Genomic DNA, 22,155 nt, shown 5'->3' with positions numbered 1-22,155 from the left:
GAGTAAATGTAGGCCTAGCTGCTGCCTACCCATTACAAACCCTTGTTTAACTTTATACATTGATTTATTGGTTCATACTGAATGCTGTACTATCCACCGTTTCTTCTGTAATTGATTGCTGTGGGTGGTGAACTGGGTGGTTAAAATTGACCGATATAAAAAAAATCTATCGAAACCGTCCAATTCACTTCTAGACAAGGCATGCAAATATGTATTCCCACAGCTCACAGCCCACAGCCCACCGCCCACAGCCTGATACAAAGCGCCACCGAGACGATGATTTTGTTGGATATGCCACGTGTTTTAAATATTTATTCACGTGCACAACCAACGAACTCAGTGCAACCTGGACCGCTCCGGCAGGCTGCTGGTGTGATAACCGACTCCGCCTCTTCTCCCCAAGTATAAATTGTACTCACGCAGCGGATAGAGTGTAAAACAAGAGACTGCAGAGGAGACCATTACCAACGAAAACAAATAGGTCAATAATCTCAGACATGGGAGACCAGATGCGCTATGCCATCAGTGTCCGGATTATTGGAGTGATGCACAAAGAGGCATCTAAAATCAAGGTAAACCACTATATAAATTCATAGTGTAATGTGTGTTGTTTGTGTGTTATTCCATTTGTGTTAATATAAAGTTATAAATGTTTCCTTATATCTGTATTCGTTGAATTTTTACATAATTATAAATTAATGCCATAAAAACAAATTCTACAGATGTTTATGACCTCCGTTCTGTGGTCTGATGAGAGTGAAGTCATTGTCTACAGATCATTCTTGGATTTTAAGGAGTTTCACGTAAGTTTAAAACGTAACCTGTACTTCAATAAAGAAAATAAAAAAGTATTTATTCATCTTTATCAGCGGATGTGTTGACAATTTGTCATTCAAAACCACTATCCCTACTTTTATTTCAACAGAGGCAATTGAAGAAGAGGTTTCCCCTTGAGAATCCTTTCCGCAAGAGAGACCGAGTGATTCCCAAATTCAGAGGTAAATCAACAACATCACAAAAGTCTCATCTTTGCCTCACAATCTACCCCAAGCAATTTCAACTCTCCTTCATCACTCTCCTATCTCACCTCCTCAGGTTCAGGTTGTTCTTCTTCCTATTTTATTACTATTTTTTATTGAACCTTTATTTAACTAGGCAAGTCAGTTAAGAGCACATTCTTATTTACAATGAAGGCCTACCAAAAGACAAATGGCCTCCTGCGGGAAGAGGGCTGGAATTAAAAATAAAATAAAATAAAAATATAGGAAAAACACACATTATGACAAGAGAAACAATACAACACTACATAAAGAGAGACCTAAGACAACAACATAGCAAGGCAGCAACACATGACAACACAGCATGGTAGCATCACAACATGACAACAACATGGTAGCAGCACAAAACATGGTACAAACATTATTGGGCACAGACAACAGCACAAAGGGCAAGAAGGTAGAGACAACAATACATCTTTCAAAGCAGCCACAACTGTCGTAAGAGTGTCCATGATTGAGTCTTTCAATGAAGTGTCCTAACTCAATGAAAAAGTGTAACCCTTCAATTAAAAAATATAGAAAACATTTTCCATTCTTTCTCTTCACTAAATATGGAAGACATTTTCCTTTCTTTCACTGCAAATACTGAGTGCGGAGCTGACCTTTTTCATTCTCTTCTGTCTACCCCAGCCATAGCTATGAGGAGAAAGATCCAGGAGAAGGATCCTAGTTGGTCAATGCGTCGGATGAATTTACTGGAAAACTACTGCAGCAAGCTGCTCAGGTGTGACCCCGTGGTGAGCTGCAGTTCAGAGGTCACCCAGTTCTTTATGCCCAAAGACCACGACCTGCAGGCAGACTTCACCAAAAACAGGTAAACACTTTACAAACATCCCTCCTTTTTATGTGGGCCTTTCAGCCAACAAGTCATTTTTCAGCCTTCTTATTTCACTACACTTATTATTAAAAATCGTACTGAATGAGACCGTCTACTCTACTTACTAAATGACAACAACATTTTATACACCTAGCACTCGGGCCTTCTCATGAAAAATACTTTCAGAGTTGCAACTTGCAAGGTTGCCTCTGTTCCTCTGTCTAAAGAAACACCCAGCAGATAGAGATGGGCAAAAAATTACTAAATACAATTACAAAATAGAATAAAGATCAATGCATAAAAATAAATTACAACATACTTAAATACTTAAAATACTTAAATACTTAAAATACAGAAATACATTTGCAAGTTGCCTGCCGAACAGCAACAACATTCTCAGTAATGGTTACAGAAACGTTTTAGTTGCTATGACAGTGATATGTTGTTGTTTATCTACCTTAGTTGAATGCACTGACTGTAAGTCACTCTGGATAATTGTCTGCTAAATGACCAAAATGGAAATGGGAAAATGAACTGCAAAGCGCACTGGGTATTATTATTAGCCTTGTTCTGTTGCGAAGCTCATTAGAATACTATTCGGCATGCTTTGCAATTGTTAATTTTTACATATACATTTATATTTAGTTTAGCAGACGCTCTCATCAAACCATAGTGGCATCCGAATTCTGATGTTAATGCAGGGTGAAAGGGGGGCACAAAATTGTGAACTGCAACAACAAAAAAAGTATAGAAAAGTATTTTGTATTTTGAAAATACAAATTACAGCTCTCGAAAGAATCTTGTTACAAAATACATTGGAATGTAGTTCAACCCAGTGTAATACAAATTACATAATACTCAGATGTAATTGAAATGCATATTTCAAATACAAGTAACAAAAATACTGCCCATCTCTGCCAGCAGGTAAAACATTAACAATGTCTGTTTGTCTCCTCTCCACAGCGTCATGATCCTACCATCGGAGGATGGGCTGGAGGACATGAGCGGGCAGCGTCTGAGCCTGGGCAATGTGACTCACCCTTTTGTGAGCCAGTCTTACTGTTGTGTGGGGCCCTATGACACCAAGGACACTAAGAACAGGCCCTTTAAAGTGGCCTTGGGTGAGAGGCTGGACGTGCTCATCAAAGACCCAGCAGGTTAGAGTCCTCTTTGATCTAGTTTACAATTTGAACATAGGTTAGCCCACATTTTCTCCCTCCACTGTTAACCTGGGATAGGCTTCACTTTCAAGCGTTGTGTGGAGAAGCATGGAAGTCAAGACTAGTCTAATTAAGATACATTTATGGGATAATAGATACTTGCATCCTCCATCATTGTAAATAAGAATTTGTTCTTAACTGACTTGCCTAGTTAAATAAAGGCTCAATAAAATAAATATAAATCCTCGTATATACTGTCTCTGTTTATGTGTGTTCATTCAGGCTGGTGGCTAGTGGAGAACGAGGATAAACAGTTGGCCTGGTTCCCTGCTCCTTACCTGGAGATATGTGAGGCAGAGAAGGATGAAGATGAATTGGATGGAATTCCTTTGGGGGGTAAGATACTTTTGAATCTATATTGATACATATCCTGTCCACAGTCCAAACTTAATCACAGTAAATGTTGTGAAAGTTTGTTTAATATACTAAGCCTACTATGGATTGCTGTTAGCTTATGGATAAACCATTCCAAACATTCAGTTTTGTGGTTAGAAAATTCCACAGCCAGCCAAACACTAGGGGGAAGTCCTAAACTAGATACCATTTTTAAAATTTTATTTCACCTTTATTTAACCAGGTAGGCCAGTTGAGAACAAGTTCTCATTTATAACTGCGACCTGGCCAAGATCAAGCAAAGCAGTGCAACACAAACAACAACACAGAGTTACACATGGAATAAACAAACGTACAGTCAATAACACAATAGAAAAAAAATCTATATACAGTGTGTGCAAATGAGGTAAGATCAGGGAGGTAAGGCAATAAATAGGCCGTAGTGGTGAAGTAATTACAATTTTTCATTTAAACACTGGAGTGATAAATAACCCTCATGCCAGCATAGTAGAGAATGACCAGTGATGTATATAACCCCTTTTATTGCTGATGCTATGTATTGGCCATTGAGAGGCTTTTAAGCCACTGGTCGGCCATATTGGCACTCCCCAGTAGGAGCAGTCCTCCACGGAGTACCACAGTATGAGTCATAATACCCATTAAAACCTAGTGGTCAAATAGGGAAATGGTTCCAATCATTTTTCCACCATTCATTCATTCGCCTGTACCCCCCCCCCCCCCCCCCCCCAAAATGAAATGCTAGTTAGCTGCTAATGTGGCTATCATAAAGAACTACAAATGCCATGATGATCTGGATGAGCCTGCTGAATCAAATATAAACGCAACATGCAATAATTTCAAAGATTTTACTGAGTTACAGTTCATATGAGGAAATCAGTAAATTGAAATAAATTCATTAGGCACAAATCTATGGATTTCACATGACTGGGAATACAGATATGCATACATCTGTTGGTCACAGATACAGTACCTTAAGAAAAAAATCGGCCTCAAAATGGGCCTCAGGATCTCATCACAGTATTTCTGTGTATTTAAATTGCCAAATGCAATTGTGTTTGCTGTCCGTAGCTTATGCCTGCCCATATCACAACCCCACCACCACCATGGGGCACTCTGTTCACAACGATGACATCAGCAAACCGCTCACCCACACAACGCATTACACACACATGGTTTGCGGGTTGTGAGGCCAGTTGGACGTACTGACACATTTTCTAAAATGATGTTGAAGGTGGCTTATGGTAGAGAAATTACCATGAAATTCTCTGGCAACATTTGACATTTACATTTTAGTCATTTAGCAGACGCTCTCATCCAGAGCGATTTACAGTAATGAGTGCATACATTTACATGTAATCCGTTGTTACTCCCCAACCCTGGTAATGATCATGCAGTATAGTAAGCTTCTTGATATGCCACACCTGTCAGGTGGATGGATTATCTTGGCAAAGGATAAATACTCACTAACAAGGATCTAAACAAATTTGTGCACAAAATTTGAGTGAAATAATATTTTTGTGCATATGGAAAATGTACCTGTTAGCAAAGGTGTCAGCTAGAGATGACGTGCAGGAGCTTGCAGGGATTTGTTGTTTTGCATGATGTCTACTTTGATGATAATTAGCATTTTCGAATCTGAACGTAAATAGTGCCGAATATATTGATAAAAGTCACATTGTCCTAGAGAGATTTACATGGTTATCAAAATGTCATGCCAGGGTAAGTCTATATGAAACACAGCCCTTATTTTAAATGTTTCTAAAATTCCCTATGGGAAAAATGAATGGTGGAAAGATTATTGGAACCATTTCCCTGCTTGACTGCTGTGTTTTATGGGTATTATGACTCCACTGTGAGGCTCTATACGATTGCATGTATTTAACTATATAGTTTTTGTTGTTGTGGGGCCAGTAACATTTGTAATCTAAAACAGTTATTCTTAAAAAAAATGTTTTTATGTATTTTTTATTTGACATATTTATGTTTAGCTCACATAATATAATGTACAAGTATGCATTAAGGTGACTGTAATAGAATACATGTGGCAAAACGAACGTAGACATTAGTAAATGCATTTCTATAGCTTACGAAATATGCCGGCCCGGTGTCCTCCAACACAGTGCCCCCTATCGGTCATGTAGTGTATATAAATCATGGAGAATGACAGACAGATTGCATTATAGATTACAAGATTGCATTACAAAACGTTCTGTCAGGGTTTTGAGATTTCTCAAGATCCAATATCAATAAATGCCCTGAAGGCTTGCTGTAGATGATGTAGAAAGGAATCTCTGTTGTTTTAATCTGCTTCCTGGTTTGTCCCTCAGGAACTCTCTACTGCGCTGTGAGGAGTTACTCCACAAAGAAGCATGACGAGGTGCCTGTTCCTATTGGCTCTGTGGTCGAGGTGCTGAGGAAATCAGATGACGGATGGTGGCTCATCAGGTATGTCAACTTGTAACCTGACTATCTGTCTGCCTGTCTGCCTCTCAGAATGCTACACAGACAAAGCAACCAACACTGGTTGTCGGGTATGTAATACAAGACCATGAAAACAATGTACAACCTCTCATTGTCTTAGCTGAGATGGTGTGGCAGCAGGTATGTGGGAGGAACTGTTGAATGCATTGTTGCTCCAAACATGATTATGGCCACCAAAGGTTAATACCTGAAATAAAATGACATAAATCAGAGAATCCTGTGGTTTTCTTATAGAGGTATTTGGTAACTAATAACAGTAAGGAGAGTAGGGATAACATAACACTTGTTGGTGGTTCCCTTTGACAAATGACGATTGATGGTAACGAACGGCGCCACTTCAACGTTCTGTTAAGCAAAGACATGAGGGTCATGACCAGATGTTCTCTAATCAAAAACAAACTCTTTGAACCCTGAGTGACACAACTCTTTCCCCTCCAGGTATAATGGCAGAACGGGCTACTCTCCCTCCATGTACCTGCAGCCTTACAACAACCCACGTGCTGGCCTCCGCAACCTGCAGAGGAAGCTGCACAGCTCCTCTCTCAATCTGGCAACCCACATGGACAGCTCTACTCTCAACTTGGCATCTAGCAGAGACAGCCAATCTGGCAACTGTTACCCACCCACCCTGTATGAGGAGACAGGGCTGCAGCAGCACACATCAACCCAGCCCAGGGATGATCCGTACCGGGCCTCCCGTCTCCAGAAGACCCGCTCTCTGGAGCTCCTGTCTGAGACCCGTCCCGACATGGCCGTCCCTCCATCCCAAAGAGAGAGAGAAGAGCTTGAGTCAAATCTGGATCCAGCAATCCGCAAGAGCAGCATCAGCTGGGCCAAGTCCTCCGACTCTGACATCAGCTCGTCAGGCCGGAATGTCAGGACGTCTTCTTCCAGCTGCAGTGAGGAGGAGCCCCAGAGCCCCCCAAACAGCCCCAGGTCTTCACCCCAGCCAAGGGAGAGCAACAATGACTGCAGCATCCCAGATAAGAGTCTGTCAACCAGCCCTAGCTCCAGGTCTGAGACTGAGTCCTGTAAGATGCCCACCGCTGCACCCAGAGTGCCCCCGCGACCCAGAGCCCAGGAGATCCTGACCCGGTGTACCACCATGACCCGCAAGGCTGCCTTGGCCTCCAGAGGGAGGCTGTTCTCCCTGCAGGACCCCGTCCAGATCCACTAGAAAGGCTGGGAGCGGTGGCGGGGGAACTGGGAGATGGGGTTAGGGTTATGGGGAGCCGTGGGTGGTGGAGAGTGGGGTTTTTGGGGTTAGGATTACACTATTCTCTCCTGGTCGACTTTACATGAAGCGCAATACTTTGAGTATGGCTTGCAATACTAGGGTAACATTTGCATAAAAATGCCTATTCTGTATGTTACATTAACCATGATTCCATCCAACCATTTTTATGTGAGTAAAGTACCTGTTGAATAAAAAACTCACTACAGGACTGATGGAAACGGTATAATTGTTAGTAAACTTTCTAAATCTCGACAGAACAAAAAACGTAAGACGGGAATACGTTTTTGTCTGTGAAATACACTACATGATCAAAAGTATGTGAATACCTGCTCGTCGAACATCTCCTTCCAAAATCATGGTCATTAATATGGAGTTGGTCTCCCCTTTGTTGCTTTACCAGCCTAGTGGAAGGCTTTCCACTAGATGTTGTAGCAGTACTTCCATTCAGCCACAAGAGCATTAGTGAGGTCGGGTACTGATGTTGGGCGATTAGGCCTGGCTCACAGTCGGCGTTCCAATTCATCCCAAAGGTGTTAGATGGGTTTGAGGTCAGGGCTCTGCAGGCCAGTCAAGTTCTTCCACACCGATTTCGACAAATCATTTCTGTATGGACCTCGCTTTGTGCACAGGGGTATTGTCATGCTGAAACAGTAAAAGGCCTTCCCAAAACTGTTGCCAAACAATTGGAAGCACAGAATCGCCTAGAATGTCATTGTATGCTGTAGCGTTAAGTTTTTCCTTCACTGGAACTAAAAACAGCCCTAGACCATTATTCCTCCTCCACCAAACTTTACAGTTGGCACTATGCATTGGGGCAGGAAGTGTTCTCCTGACATCCACCAAACCCAGATTCGTCCATCGGACTGACAGATGTTAGATCGTGACTCATTACTCCAAAGAACGTATTTCCACTGCTCCAGAGTCCAATGGCGGCGAGTCTTAAACCACTCCAGCTGACGCTTGGCTTTGCACATGGTGATCTTAGGCTTGTGTGCGGCTGCTCGGCCATGGAAACCCATTTCACTTATTGTGCTGGTGTTGCTTCCAGAGGCAGTTTGTAACTCAGTAGTGAGTGTTGCAACCAACCGAGGACAGATGATTTTTACACGCTTCAGCACTTGGCAGTTCCGTTCTGTGAGCTTGTGTGGCCTACCACTTCGCGGTTGAGCCATTGTTGCTCCTTGACATTTCCACTTCACAATAACAGCACTTACAGTTGTCCGGGGAAGTTCTACCAGGGCAGAAATTTGACAAACTGACTTGTTGGAAAGGTGGCATTCTATGACTGCCACGTTGAAAGTCACTGAGCTCTTCAGTAAAGCCATTCTACTGCCAGTATTTGTCTATGGAGATTGCATGGCGGCGTGCTCGATTTTATACACCTGTCAGCAACAGGTGTGGCTGAAATAGCCAAATCCACTCATTTGAAGGGGTGTCCACATACTTTTGTTTATATAGTGTAGATCATGCACCAAATGCTGTGGAAATGCTTTAATGCGCATTTGTTGAGGAATAATCCTCATGTGGCAGTAAACTTTCAGTCACGTGATGCTATGTTGTGTAGTCCTCCCACTACGACTTGGAAAAGCACACAGTTTATTAGTCTACAGATTCAATTAGTAGTGATGAACCTCACAGGGTGGTGAAAGTGCATGGTGATGATGAGTTTGATACTCCTTAAAATATCGAGGGTCCTAATTTTATGCTGGTGACGTGTTGATTGGGGCTTGACTGTCAATTGACAAATAGATATGATCTTGCGTTTATCCATAATCAGATTTAAAGATGGGATGGAAACACATTGTACTTATTTTTTATTATTAGTTAAGTGAAAAATTATATGACTAAGTGATTTTTATGTGCGCTACGTCATTACGCACAGCTTTTCATTTTCATGAAGCCAGGTACTTGTAAACAGACAAAAGGTAAAATGTGGATATTTTTTGGGTGAGCATATTCAAATATTTGCTTGAAAATCTTTCGACAAATTGATGGAAATCTAGCTAATGTTGAACTTTAAAATGTGCTGACAACTTTCTGATGTTATTTATAATTGATAAACTATTGCTATTTAATTATACTTATTTAAATTAGCATGAAATGCTCACAGGTTATAAAGGTAGAAATGAATTGGCTACGAGTCTTAACCTTTTAAAGCCACACTCCTTAATTTGTGCATACCCTTAAAGAGTAGGCCCCAAACAAAAAAAATATTTCACATGCAAATAATACTTATTTTACTAGTCACTACTACTACTCCTATTACTACACGGTAACAGCTGAAACAAGCACACAAATGTTCACAAAAATGTCCCTTTTCTATTTTGAGATGAAACATTATATTCTGATGATATTTTCATGCACCTTTCCTGTCTGTATGATTTTAATATGAAGGAATGAGACACGGTTGTCTCTGAAAGATATGGGATGACACAGAATTAAATATAGTATGCGTGTATGATATCATTTGTATCTATTTTGCTTTAATATTGTAGAATGATTTTCATTATGATGTTGAAATTGCTCATTTGTTCCCGGAGGGACATTTTCAAGGGGGTTCAGTTTCAATGTATTATTGAAATGCATGGAAATGCTCTAGTTATACCCCTTTAGAGTTGACCAATGACTGGTTTGTTTGTTGTAGCCTACATATCATTCTTCTATTGGTGTCTGAAGTCACTGTTATTCCATACTGGAATTTTACTGTAAGTATTTACCATTACTGTCTGTATGCCTTATATGCAATCAACATTAACCTATAAATTTATTTCAATGTATTTGTCTTCTCTCTTTCCAAGTCTTATTTTTTACAGTGGTCATGTTTCATATATCTTCCACCTGTATAGTAATTGTGTATTGTATTTTACAGTATTGTATTGTACTTATGTATTGTAGTGGTCCTGTACATGGCTCAGTTCAAAAGAGCATGGCACTAGCAACACCAGAGTTGTGGGTTCGATTCCCACTGCGGTCACATACCAAAATGTGTGCACTGTTGTCACTTTTGATAAAAGTGTCTGCTACGTAATGGCATATATTACGGTACAGTACCCTATTTCCCCCACCCATCAAAAAGGCCCCAGCAACTTCATTTTGGACACATGTTTACTGTGTAGGGGATGCATTTCTTTCTTGTTGTGGACTTTTGCGTATTGGTATTGTATTACTGCGCTATAGGAGCTTTTTGCTGCACCTGTACGAGACCAATAAACTTTGATTTGATTCGTTACATATTTTGATTTGTTACAAAAAATATCAGGTTTTTTTTCAACTTAATGAAAAGTCAAATCATAGTAGTAATCGTCATAGTAGTACATTCAAGTATATAGAATTGAAGTCGGAAGTTTACATACAGTTAGGTTGGAGTCATTAAAACTCGTTTTTCAAATTCAGAGTGTTTTCTATCCAAATCTGTTAATAATATGCATATCCTAGCTTCTGAGTTGGTGTAGGAGGCAGTTAAAAATGGGCACATATTTTTTTCAAAATTCTCAATACTGCCCCCTAGCCCCAACAGGTTAACCAACTATAGTTTTGGCAAGTCGGTTAGGACATCTACTTTGTGCATGACACAAGTCATTTTTCCAACAATTGTTTACAGACAGATTATTTCACTATAATTCACTGTATCACAATTCCAGTGGGTCAGAAGTTTACATACACTAAGCTGACTGTGCCTTCAAACAGCTTGGAAAATTCCAGAAAATGATGTCATGGCTTTAGAAGCTTCTGATAGGCTAATTACCATAATTTGAATCAATTGGAGGTGTACCTGTGGATGTATTTCAAGGCCTACCTTCAAACTCAGTTCCTCTTTGCTTGACATCATGGGAAAATCAAAAGAAATCAGCCAAGACCTCAGAAAAATAATTGTAGACCTCCACAAGTCTGGTTCATCCTTGGGAGCAATTACCAAACGCCTGAAGGTACCACGTTCATCTGTACAAACAATAGTACGCCATTATAAACACCATGGGTGTCACGTCCTAACCATAGTAAGATGTGATTTTCTATGGTAGAGTATGTCAGGGTGTGACGGGGTGTTTTGTGTTTTTCTATGTTTTCTATTTCTATGTTCTTCGGTTCCAGTTTTTGTATTTCTATGTTGGCTTGTTTGGGATGATCTCCAATTGGAGGCAGCTGGTCCTCGTTGTCTCTAATTGGAGATCATATTTAAGTAGGGGTTTTTCTTCCTGAGTTTTTGTGGGTGATTATATATTTTGAGTAGTGTTTGTTTCTCTCTGCATCACGGTTTGTTGTTTTGTCATTTCAGTTATTTATGTTTTGCAAAGTTTCACGGATTTAATAAAATGTGGAACTACAACCACGCTGCACTTTGGTCCGATCCTTTCGACAGCCGTGACAATGGGACCACGCAGCCATCATACCGCTCAGGAATGAGACGCATTCTGTCTCCTACAGATGAATGTACTTTGGTTCAAAAAGTGCAAATCAATCCCAGAACAACAGCAAAGGACCTTGTGAAGATGCTGGAGGAAAAAGGTACAAAGTATCTATATCCACAGTAAAACGAGTCCTATATCAACATAACCTGAAAGGCTGCTCAGCAAAGAAGAAGCCACTGCTTCAAAACCGCCATAAAGAAGCCAGACTACGGTTTGCAACTGCACATTGGGAGTTATATCGTACTTTTTGGAGAAATGTCCTCTGGTCTGATGAAACAAAAATAGATCTGTTTGGCCATAATGACCATCGTTATGTTTGGAGGAAAAAGGGGGAGGCTTGCAAGCCGAAGAACACCATCCAAAACGTGAAGCACGGGGGTGGTAGCATCTGTTGTGGGGGTGCTTTGCTGCAGGAGGGACTGGTGCACTTCACAAAATAGATGGCATCATGAGGGAGGAAAAGTATGAGGATATATTGAAGCAACATCTCAAGACATCAGTCAGGAAGTTAAAGCTTGGTCGCTAATGGGTCTTCCAAATGGACAATGACCCCAAGCATACTTCCAAAGTTGTGGCAAAATGGCTTAAGGACAACAAAGTCAGGGTATTGAAGTGGCCATCACAAGCCCTGACTTCAATCCTATAGAAAATGTGTGTGCAGAACTGAAAAAGCGTGTGTGAGCAAGGAGGCCTACAAACCTGACTCAGTTACACCAGCTCTGTCAGGAGGAATGGGCCAAAATTCACCCAACTTATTGTGGGAAGCTTGTGGAAGGCTACCCGAAACGTCTGACCCAAGTTAAACAATTTAAAGGCAATGCTACCAAATACTAATATAGTGTGTGTAAACTTCTGACCCACTGGGAATGTGATGAAAGAAATAAAAGCTGAAATAAATAATTCTCTCTACTATTATACTGACATTTCACATTCTTAAAATAAAGTGGTGATCCTAACTGACCTAAAACAGGGAATCTTTACAAGGATTAAATGTCAGGAATTGTGAAAAACTGAGTTTAAATGTACTTGGCTAAGGTGTATGTAAACTTCCGACTTCAACTGTATCATACATTTTATGTTTCTACTTTACAGACATCATTTTCATGATGTAGTTCTCAATCAGTAGTTGACAAACCAGTTGACATGTCAAATCTATAGGTTTACCAAACATTCAAGTGATCATCAATTGAGAGCAGTCAGATTAAGTAATAATACATTTATTTTAACAAAAGAGAAGAGAATCATATCAAAAGTAATGTGAGCATTGCATTGTGAAAGGCAATTACTTTATAAGTATTTCTAGACAAAACACTGACTAAGTTTGGTGAAAAAGTGTGTTGTACTTAGTCAATTGAAAATGTGCTTAGAGTTTTGAAACAACTGCCTTTTTGATGATCTGTTTTGAGTTTTGTACTAAGAGTTGTGAAAATGTAACACATACTTGTGAAAATTGCACCAAAGCAATAAGAAAACATTTGGTAAACCTATAGATTTTACATAGAAACTGGTAAAATTATCTCCCCTTGGAGATGGGATCTATACCACATGGGATATAAATTATGGAAATGTTATGTTCAGTCAATTTTAATGGGAAATGCAAGTGTGTTGCCTAATGTGAAAACAGTATAATGTACTGTAATTTACAATACTGTAGCATACTACATTCAAACGGCAATTTTGAAACATGTTTCCAAAAATGTTTTGCTATTGGAATTATTTGGTTGTTAAAATAATCAAATTGAGAAGATGTCATTATGTTGTGTTTTGGTCATTTAACCAATGTACTCATTATATTTCACAGTAAACATATATTTTGGATCAATGGTTATGTGGTGAAAGACTTCTACAAACAAAATGAATGCACAACGAATGGTTTTGAATGTAAAACTGGCTGCATTACTAGTGTTACCAGTTTGGAGTTTTGTACTAAGAGTTTTGAAAATTCACCACATACTTGTGAAAATAGTACCAAAGCGATGGAAAAAAACCTGTAACACAGGTGGAGGCAGATGACAAACACACAAATGAAAAGGAGAAGATAAAACACACTAAGATTCTGATTCAAATGATACACTTTTTCTTGTACTCTTTTATCTTTCCAAATGAGTTCAATTCCAATCATTTCAAATGGATTCATTTTCAAGGACCCTCTTATCCAGAGTGACTTACACGAGCAATTAGTGTTACGTACCTTGCTCAAGGGCTCATCGACAGATTTTTCACCTAGTCAGCTCGGGGGTTCAAAACAGCAACATTTTGGTTACTGGCCAAACGCTCTTAACCGCTAAGCTACCTGCTAGCTTACTTAAACTGAATAATGAAACTCCTTAAATGCAGTCATAGGGATTGCCATGACACTTTCAGCCATTTTAATATGAGATTGTAGATTTGCTTCTGACTGAGGTGAGAATAACAATATTGTCACGTCCTGACCAGTATAAGGGGTTATTTGTTATTGTAGTTTGGTCAGGACGTGGCAGGGGTGTGTTTGTTTTGTGTTGTCGGGGTTTTTGGGTAGTGTTCTATGTTTTGTATTTCTATGTTCTATTTTCAATTTTTTCTATTTCTATGTCTAGTTTATTGTTTTGACCTTCAATTGTAGGCAGTTGTTCCTTGTTCCCTCTAATTCAAGGTCCTATTTAGTAGGGGTGTTTTTCATGGGGTTTTTGTGGGTAGTTGTTCCTTGTTTAGCTGTGTGCCTGACAGGACTGTTTTTCGTCATTCTTTTTGTTCGTGTGTTTTTGTTTCGTTTCTTCAATAAAAGATAAAATGAGCATACACATTCCCGCTGCATTTTGGTCCAATCACTACGACGCCCATGACAAATATGTTATGTAACATGGTTGTTTTAGGCAGCTAGCCTAGTGGATAGAGTGTTGGGCCAGTAACCAAAAGGTTGCTGTGCTGACAACTCTGTTGTGCTGCCCCTGAGCAAGGCAGTTATCCCTGTTCCCTGGGTGCCGTGGATGTCGATTACGGCAGCACCCCCCACCTCTCTGATTCAGAGGGGTTGGGTTAAATGAGGAAGACACATTTCAGTTGAAGGCATTCATTGTACAACTGACTAGGTATCCCCCTTTCTCTTTGTTCTCTACCAGTCTTGTCTGTCATAGTGATTAAGTCTCCTTGGCCTGGACACTGCTGGATGATAAATGAGTTTGTCTCTCAAGTTGTTGTTGTAGGCAATAACCTTTCTCTGCATGTTGAGAAAAGGCCTTTGTTAACATGACTCATAAATACAGTAAAATGGATTCTTATTAGACTAAATCTAAAAAATATATTTTTGGACATAAATGTCTCGTAAACGTATCATACTCAATATAAATCTTCATGGACAATATATGTTTTGCTTTTCAAAACAAGAAAAAGAAAAAGCAGTTTATGACCCATTTATTAGCATGTTAAATAATTAAGGTATTCTCATAGTTTCTCTCTGAGAAATAGGGGACTCACAGCAGCAATCCATGCCTTATCACAAGCAGATTACAGTAGCCCACTGTATCTACATAGTGAAAAATCTGTCAATAAAACAATAAAGGAAATACATAAAAGAGAAGAATGTGGAGTTTCCAATTCATTACATCTCTGATTGTGTCTATAATTCCCACTATTGCTGCTAAAGCAAATCAACAGTGTACTTTAGGAGTGGCATTTGCGGTCAGTAACAAAGGGTTAATTGTGTTGACATTATGACTCCTTTATCCAAACACAAGGAAGAACACTGATAAAACATGTAGATGCTGGGAAGAGTAGATACATTTTGTCACATGGCACAGTGCCATGCTTGCTTACTGCACACAGGTGTTGCTAAAAGACTGACGGCTTATTGGGCAAATGTGAACATATTTAATGGAAAGTGATGGCAAAGATGAGGGAACGTTCCTGATGGGAATTGTTTAGGGATCAATGATTTACTGGTGGGAATGTTTTTAAGGGAAGGTTAATACTGTAAGAAAGATAATAAAGATTTGTATGCATCAGGAGATTATTCGATTGACCTTTAACTCAACTCACTGCTGATATATAAAAAAGCATTCCCATGTCTCCAATTTACTGGATGCCTGTAACATTTTTCCAGTAAGTGAGATCAGTGCAATGTACTCAAAGCATGCCACAAGTTGGAATCCATTCAATTAAGAATAAAGGAGGGATCAGCATACATATGGCGCTTAAGAAACGTGACGTAATAAGACAAGTCAAAGCATCATCTCAGTCATCTCACTCGACAGGCCAGGTATCTGCAGATACTCGTCACACAAGCATCAATAATAATCAGTATCCATAACTGTCACACTACCAACATTGCTGAGCAACAACTTCGCCCTGTTTCCATCCTTACCAGATGTTTATAAACATTTAGCCAGTAAGTGAGATCTGTGCATTGTCTTTCCAAGCATACATAGCAAGTTGGTGTGTTTCCAAGATTCATAATCCACAAAATAATTTACATTTCCTGTTGCTACGGGATTATTTTCCTGCAGTAGCAAACTGGCTCAAATTAAGATCCTACATCTGTAAACACCACAGGTTTTCAAAGATGCAAAATAATAGCACGCGTTTAAAAACCTTGGCTCTCATGAAACCTTCAGCCAATGTCACAGACAAAAGTACTGAAATTCATGATATATAAAGTAAGCTACAAAATGAAGTTGGCTGTTACTGCCTTTAAAAGGCTATTAAACTTGAAAGTGTACTTTTTATTGAATAGAGACCTCAGCTGAGTTCTGAAAGAAGCCTATTCATAGTTGCCCATTCAATGTGGCAGTCAGTCAGAGCAATAGCTAGAGAATGTGTTTGGTTTGGAAGCTCTAGAGCCAGCCGCCACTCAAAGCCCTATTTCCGTTTCCATGGCAACATCCCGTCAAAGCAGTAAAGAGAGGGAGAGAAAAAAAGACCCAGGTGGTGAAGTCACTAGCGCTAGACATTATCATGAGTTTTGAGCCAAACAGTAAGTACTATAGTGTGGGCCCTAGAACTTCAGAGAAGAGGAATGACATGGAGCTGAATGATTATTGGTCGGTTGATGTCTTATTTCCAGGGTGTTTTAGCAGTGTATTGTTGTGGCTCGGCACTAATGACTATTTGTTTGTGTATGTGTTTGTGCTGTTGACATGTAGGCTAGTCCTAACTAAGGGAGTGAGGGGCTGAGCTGTGGGAATGAAAACAGTAGCAACTGTGACCTCATGACAATTGAAAACAGAGCAGTGAAATATGGTGAGTTAGAAAATGTAAATTATAATGAATAGTGACTTTACGGATGGAATATGGATTATGATTTTCGAGAACAACTTTGTGTCTAGAGAGCTACAGGTATCCAAAAATACATCTGTTGGTTGATATTGAATGGGGTCGTTGAAAGGAGCACATGGAAAATCAAATATAAAAAAGTGCCTGGACCTTGTAAATCGTCAACCACATAACCTTGTTGGGTGGGGATTTGATTCTTCTGTGTTCCTTTTCATGGATTCTGATTTATTATAACAAAGTGGCTTTCATTTTACTAACTTACTGCTTTTGACATTCCTTTGATTTAGAGCTACCTAAAGAAGAACAATCATATTTCCTAACTAACTTCTCTCGTGTGTGTGTTTGTGTGTGTGGGATTGTGGGGGTGAGTGTGTGTGTTTCAGAGTGGGGGTTACGACGTGCCTTATTGCTTAACTATACCACAGGTCTATATAATCTACCAGTCTAACTGTCTATCCTGCCCTCTATCCACAATTCATAGTGACAATAGTGGTAGGTAGATTGTTTGTCCAGATCTGCAATAGTCTAACTAGCAATCATACCACACATAAATGCATTCAAAGCTGCATACATTTTCAATATTAATCCACAAGAACAATTAGGAATAGCTGATAGGCAGGGGAGAGGCAAGGTGCGTTATTGCGCATGAAAAAACAGTGAAGACCTAAGACATGCAGCTCAGAAAGCTTGATCTTGTTAAGGGACAATACAAGTACCCTACCTAGACTAGCCTACAACACCACAATACAATTATCCTACCTAGACTAGCCTACAACACCACAATACAATTATCCTACCTAGACCAGACTACAACACCACAATACAATTATCCTACCTAGACTAGCCTACAACACCACAATACAATTATCCTACCAAGGCTAGACTACAACACCACAATACAATTATCCTACCTAGACTAGCCTACAACACCACAATACAATTATCCTACCAAGGCTAGACTACAACACCACAATACAATTATCCTACCAAGGCTAGACTACAACACCACAATACAATTATCCTACCAAGGCTAGACTACAACACCACAATACATGTCATGTCCTGACCAGTAAAGGGGTTATTGGTTATTGTAGTTTGGTCAGGACGTGGCAGGGGGTATTTGTTTTATGTGGTTCGGGGTTTAATGGGATATGTATTTATGTAAGAGGGGTGTTTGATTTATGTGTTCTGGGGTTTTTGGGTAATGTTCTTGTTTTGTATTTCTATGGTTTTCTATGTTGTGTATTTCTTTGTGTTGGCCTGGTATGGCTCTCAATCAGGAAAAGCTGTACATCGTTGTTGCTGATTGAGAGTCATACTTAGGTAGCCCTGTTTCACCTGTCCCTTTGTGGGAAGTTGTATTCGTGCACTGCTATGTTTAGCCTGCAGAACTGTTAGCTGTCGTTCGTGGTTTCGTTTTGTTGTTTTTGTGTGGTGTTCGTAATAAAGTAAATATGAGCATTCACGTACCCGCTGCATTTTGGTCCACTTCCTGCGACGGCCGTTACAATACAATTATCCTACCTAGACTAGCCTACAACACCACAATACAATTATCCTACCTGGACTAGCCTACAACACCACAATACAATTATACTACCCAGACTAGCCTACAACACCACAATACAATGATCCTACCTAGACTAGCCTACAACACCACAATACAATTATCCTACCTAGACTAGCCTACAATACCACAATACAATTATGCTACCTAGACTAGCCTACAACACCACAATACAATTATCCTACCTAGACTAGCCTACAACACCACAATACAATTATCCTACCTAGACTAGACTACAACACCACAATACAATTATCCTACCCAGACTAGCCTACAACACCACAATACAATTATCCTACCTAGACTAGACTACAACACCACAATACAATTATCTGTATCCCATGAGACTCCTTCTCCAGCTATATAAGCCAGTGTTCCTTTGTAAGAGATAGAGCTGAGGGTTATATCATATGTTGGTTGTTGCTGAGAGAGCTGATGGTTATGTTCTGTGTTAGTTTGTTGCTCAGTCAGATAGAGATTATTTGATGTCATGTGTTGTTTCTCCGAGTTTTTTTGGTGAAATTGTTTGTAATATTCTGTTTCATTTGTTCCCAGGGGGGAAGGGGAAGGAACCTAGGGAGTGCTTAGGCAAGAGGCCTGCGGGCATACATAACCCGTAGTATTTATTGTCTATACACACTAGGTAAGCCCTGGGCGGACCACCCCCTGTATTTTGGTTAGCGCACCAGGTGGTGCTAAGATAGGTAAGCAGTGGGTAGGCAGGTAAGGTAGGAGAGGGAGCTGTCTTTGCTTTGGTTCCGTCCAGCCCCTTTTCCCCAAAACTACCGTGTGACAGAGTAAATTCCCTGTAAACGGTAATTCTCTGCCTTTGTCATCCTTACTCGCACCTACAGTCCATACCTCTTTTACACCACGGAGAATTGAGTTGTAGCAGGGTGTTGCATTCCCTCTTCCTAGAGGCATACATAACACCTACCCAGACTAGCCTACAACACCACAATGCAATTATCCTACCTAGACTAGACTACAACACCACAATACAATTATCCTACCTAGACTAGCCTACAACACCACAATACAATTATCCTACCTAGACTAGGCTACAACACCACAATACAATTATCCTACCTAGACTAGCCTACAACACCACAATACAATTATCCTACCTAGACTAGACTACAACACCACAATACAATTATCCTACCTAGACTAGCCTACAACACCACAATACAATTATCCTACCTAGACTAGGCTACAACACCACAATACAATTATCCTACCTAGACTAGCCTACAACACCACAATGCAATGATCCTACCTAGACTAGACTACAACACCACAATACAATTATCCTACCTAGCCTACAACACCACAATACAATTATCCTACCCAGACTAGCCTACAACACCACAATACAATTATCCTACCTAGACTACAACACCACAATACAATTATCCTACCTAGACTAGCCTACAACACCACAATACAATTATCCTACCTAGACTAGACTACAACACCACAATACAGTTATCCTACCTAGACTAGACTACAACACCACAATACAATTATCCTACCTAGACTAGCCTACAACACCACAATACAATTATCCTACCTAGACTAGCCTACAACACCACAATACAATTATCCTACCTAGACTAGACTACAACACCACAATACAATTATCCTACCTAGACTAGACTACAACACCACAATACAATTATCCTACCTAGACTAGCCTACAACACCACAATACAATTATCCTACCTAGACTAGCCTACAACACCACAATACAATGTATACTTGCATTATTGTTTTCAAGTGAGTTTCTAGCCTTTAGGCTGCAGTGAAAATGTAATTTGAATAACGGTGCAAAGGTCTTGGGATGTTTCATTCCATTTGGATTAGTTGTGGGTCTACTCTCGACAGTTTATAAGTTCTAAAATGGCACTAGCAGTCCAGTCTAGGCTGTATTTTTACTTCTGATACTGAGATGTGCTGTCTGTAGAGGATCGTCATTCTCCCAAGTCATCCTATAATAATGTGGCCACATATGCCCCCAACAGGCCTAGATATTAAGGAAAGCTAAACAAGCGAACTGCTACAACCTCCAATCTGAGAAACTGATCCTAGCTTTAATTTGAAGCAATTGTTCGTACATGTTCGCCACAATTTTAGGGGAGAAAATCGTGAATATTAATGAGTGAGAAAGTTATCAATGGGGGTATGATATTAGTGCCTCTGTGACTTTCTCACTCATCATTATTCACAATTAATTTAGGATTATCCATAATCATGGCAGCATCCACATTCATGTAGAAGTGTTCAGAAACATATTATTTTCTTATTTACAATAAAAGTGACTCCAAAATGACACAATACATTATTTACCATTCATTCTAAAAAAATAAAGCACAGCCAAAACAAACTGCAAATGCATCCAATAAATTTGTAGTCACAAGCTTGATGTAGTCATTGTGCACTATGAATATGGGACCAAATACTTAACTTTAATAAAAATGTAAGTGAATTTGGCCCAATACATTTGCTCCCCTAGAAGTGCTGTAATTTCTAACGGTTCACCCAATATGGATGAAAAGACCCTCAAATTAAAGCTGACAGTCTGCACTTTAAATCCAAACTCGGCAAATATAGAGCCAAAAGTACAAAAAATACTTTACTGTCCCAATAATTCAAAATGTTGAAAATGTGATTTCCTCCTAGTTGATCGTTGCCTGCAGCCGGCTCTGATCGTAGTGTAAATGATACAGGCGAGGAGACTGAGCTCGTCTGTTCTGGTCGGCGAACCCTCAACATTCTAGCCTGTAGCCCTGCGTGGCATCGACTGCGCCACAAAAGTAGTAAAGTTGATATCCACGTTTATAAACACAGGGTCGCTACAGTTATTGTTATTTGTGGTCATAAACATGTGCACATTTTTTTACAGTACAGGGGAGGGTCGTGAAAATATGTTTAACATAGTTTTTTTTGTTTTTTATGACACCTTGAGCTGGACCAGCTTTCCTCACTTTCCTTCTTTTGTAGTAGATGAGGTGAGTTTTCCTGTCAATTCAAATGGAATATCACTGAAAAGGAATGCTTTTCACTTTGGATTCCAGGCAAGAATTTCCCATTGACAATATAGAAATGATCTTGGTGTAAATGGATGAATCCTTGATGATGAGTATGGTTACCCCAGGCAGCTGAAGCAGCAGGTGGAGTCCCAGAGGCAGAACCACAGAGCCATCGCTAGCGCCCTCCGAAGGAAGATGAGGAGAATGCAGACCACCATGACAAGTCAGGAGGCAGGTGGCACTCATCTGTGAGAGTCTAGAGGTCATGGTAGAGGCAGGGGAGGGACAGGCGGGTGAGGGAGAGGAATATGGAGAGGGAGAGGGGGAAGGAGAGGTGTATGAGGGATATGGAGAGGGGGAGACTACAGGGGAGAGTAGCATGGGAACAGGGTTTATTTTTGTATTTTACAAATTATTAATGACATTTTAAATGACATAAGGGTTTTTATATAAAATAATGATTATGCGTAACTATGAAAATTAAAGAGATTTGTATTTTAATTAAACTTTTAATTTCATTTTGGTGTATTTTGTACATACTGAAGATGTATTCTGATTAATTGTTTTATTTTCATAATGTTTCTATTAGGTTGATTATTGTATTTTGGCAAATCCAAATCTTGAATGATTAAAAAAACGACATAAAAACATTTCTATATGTCTTGGTTTTATTTAATGATCGTTTTCATCTTTCACGTATTAAATATGGACTGTCTGATCAAAACGACATTGAACT

The 22,155-nt window shown here is 39.7% G+C and overlaps 1 protein-coding gene across 1 annotated transcript; it reads left to right on the top strand.

The window, feature by feature from the left end:
• The first annotated feature begins 396 nt into the window (after positions 1-396).
• LOC115201366 (NADPH oxidase organizer 1) lies at positions 397-7,508 on the top strand. Its single transcript, XM_029764939.1, has 8 exons — positions 397-572; positions 723-803; positions 926-998; positions 1,689-1,872; positions 2,839-3,032; positions 3,318-3,431; positions 5,777-5,894; positions 6,369-7,508. The coding sequence occupies exons 1-8, from the start codon at positions 498-500 to the stop codon at positions 7,105-7,107; spliced, it is 1,578 nt and encodes a 525-aa protein (XP_029620799.1). The 5' UTR covers positions 397-497; the 3' UTR covers positions 7,108-7,508.
• Positions 7,509-22,155: the final 14,647 nt, after the last annotated feature.

Source organism: Salmo trutta, chromosome 10 (genome assembly GCF_901001165.1).
Source record: "Salmo trutta chromosome 10, fSalTru1.1, whole genome shotgun sequence".
In the NCBI taxonomy this organism is placed as follows: domain Eukaryota; kingdom Metazoa; phylum Chordata; class Actinopteri; order Salmoniformes; family Salmonidae; genus Salmo; species Salmo trutta.
The sequence above is the reverse complement of the archived record's forward strand: the minus strand, read 5'-3'. Positions and strand labels throughout refer to the sequence as shown.

Coding starts and splice junctions, on each gene's coding strand:
- LOC115201366 (XM_029764939.1), top strand. CDS start 498: ATGGGAGACCAGATGCGCTATGCCATCAGTGTCCGGATTATTGGAGTG. Junction 804..925: donor TGGATTTTAAGGAGTTTCAC/GTAAGTTTAAAA, acceptor TTATTTCAACAG/AGGCAATTGAAGAAGAGGTT. Junction 999..1,688: donor AGTGATTCCCAAATTCAGAG/GTAAATCAACAA, acceptor TGTCTACCCCAG/CCATAGCTATGAGGAGAAAG.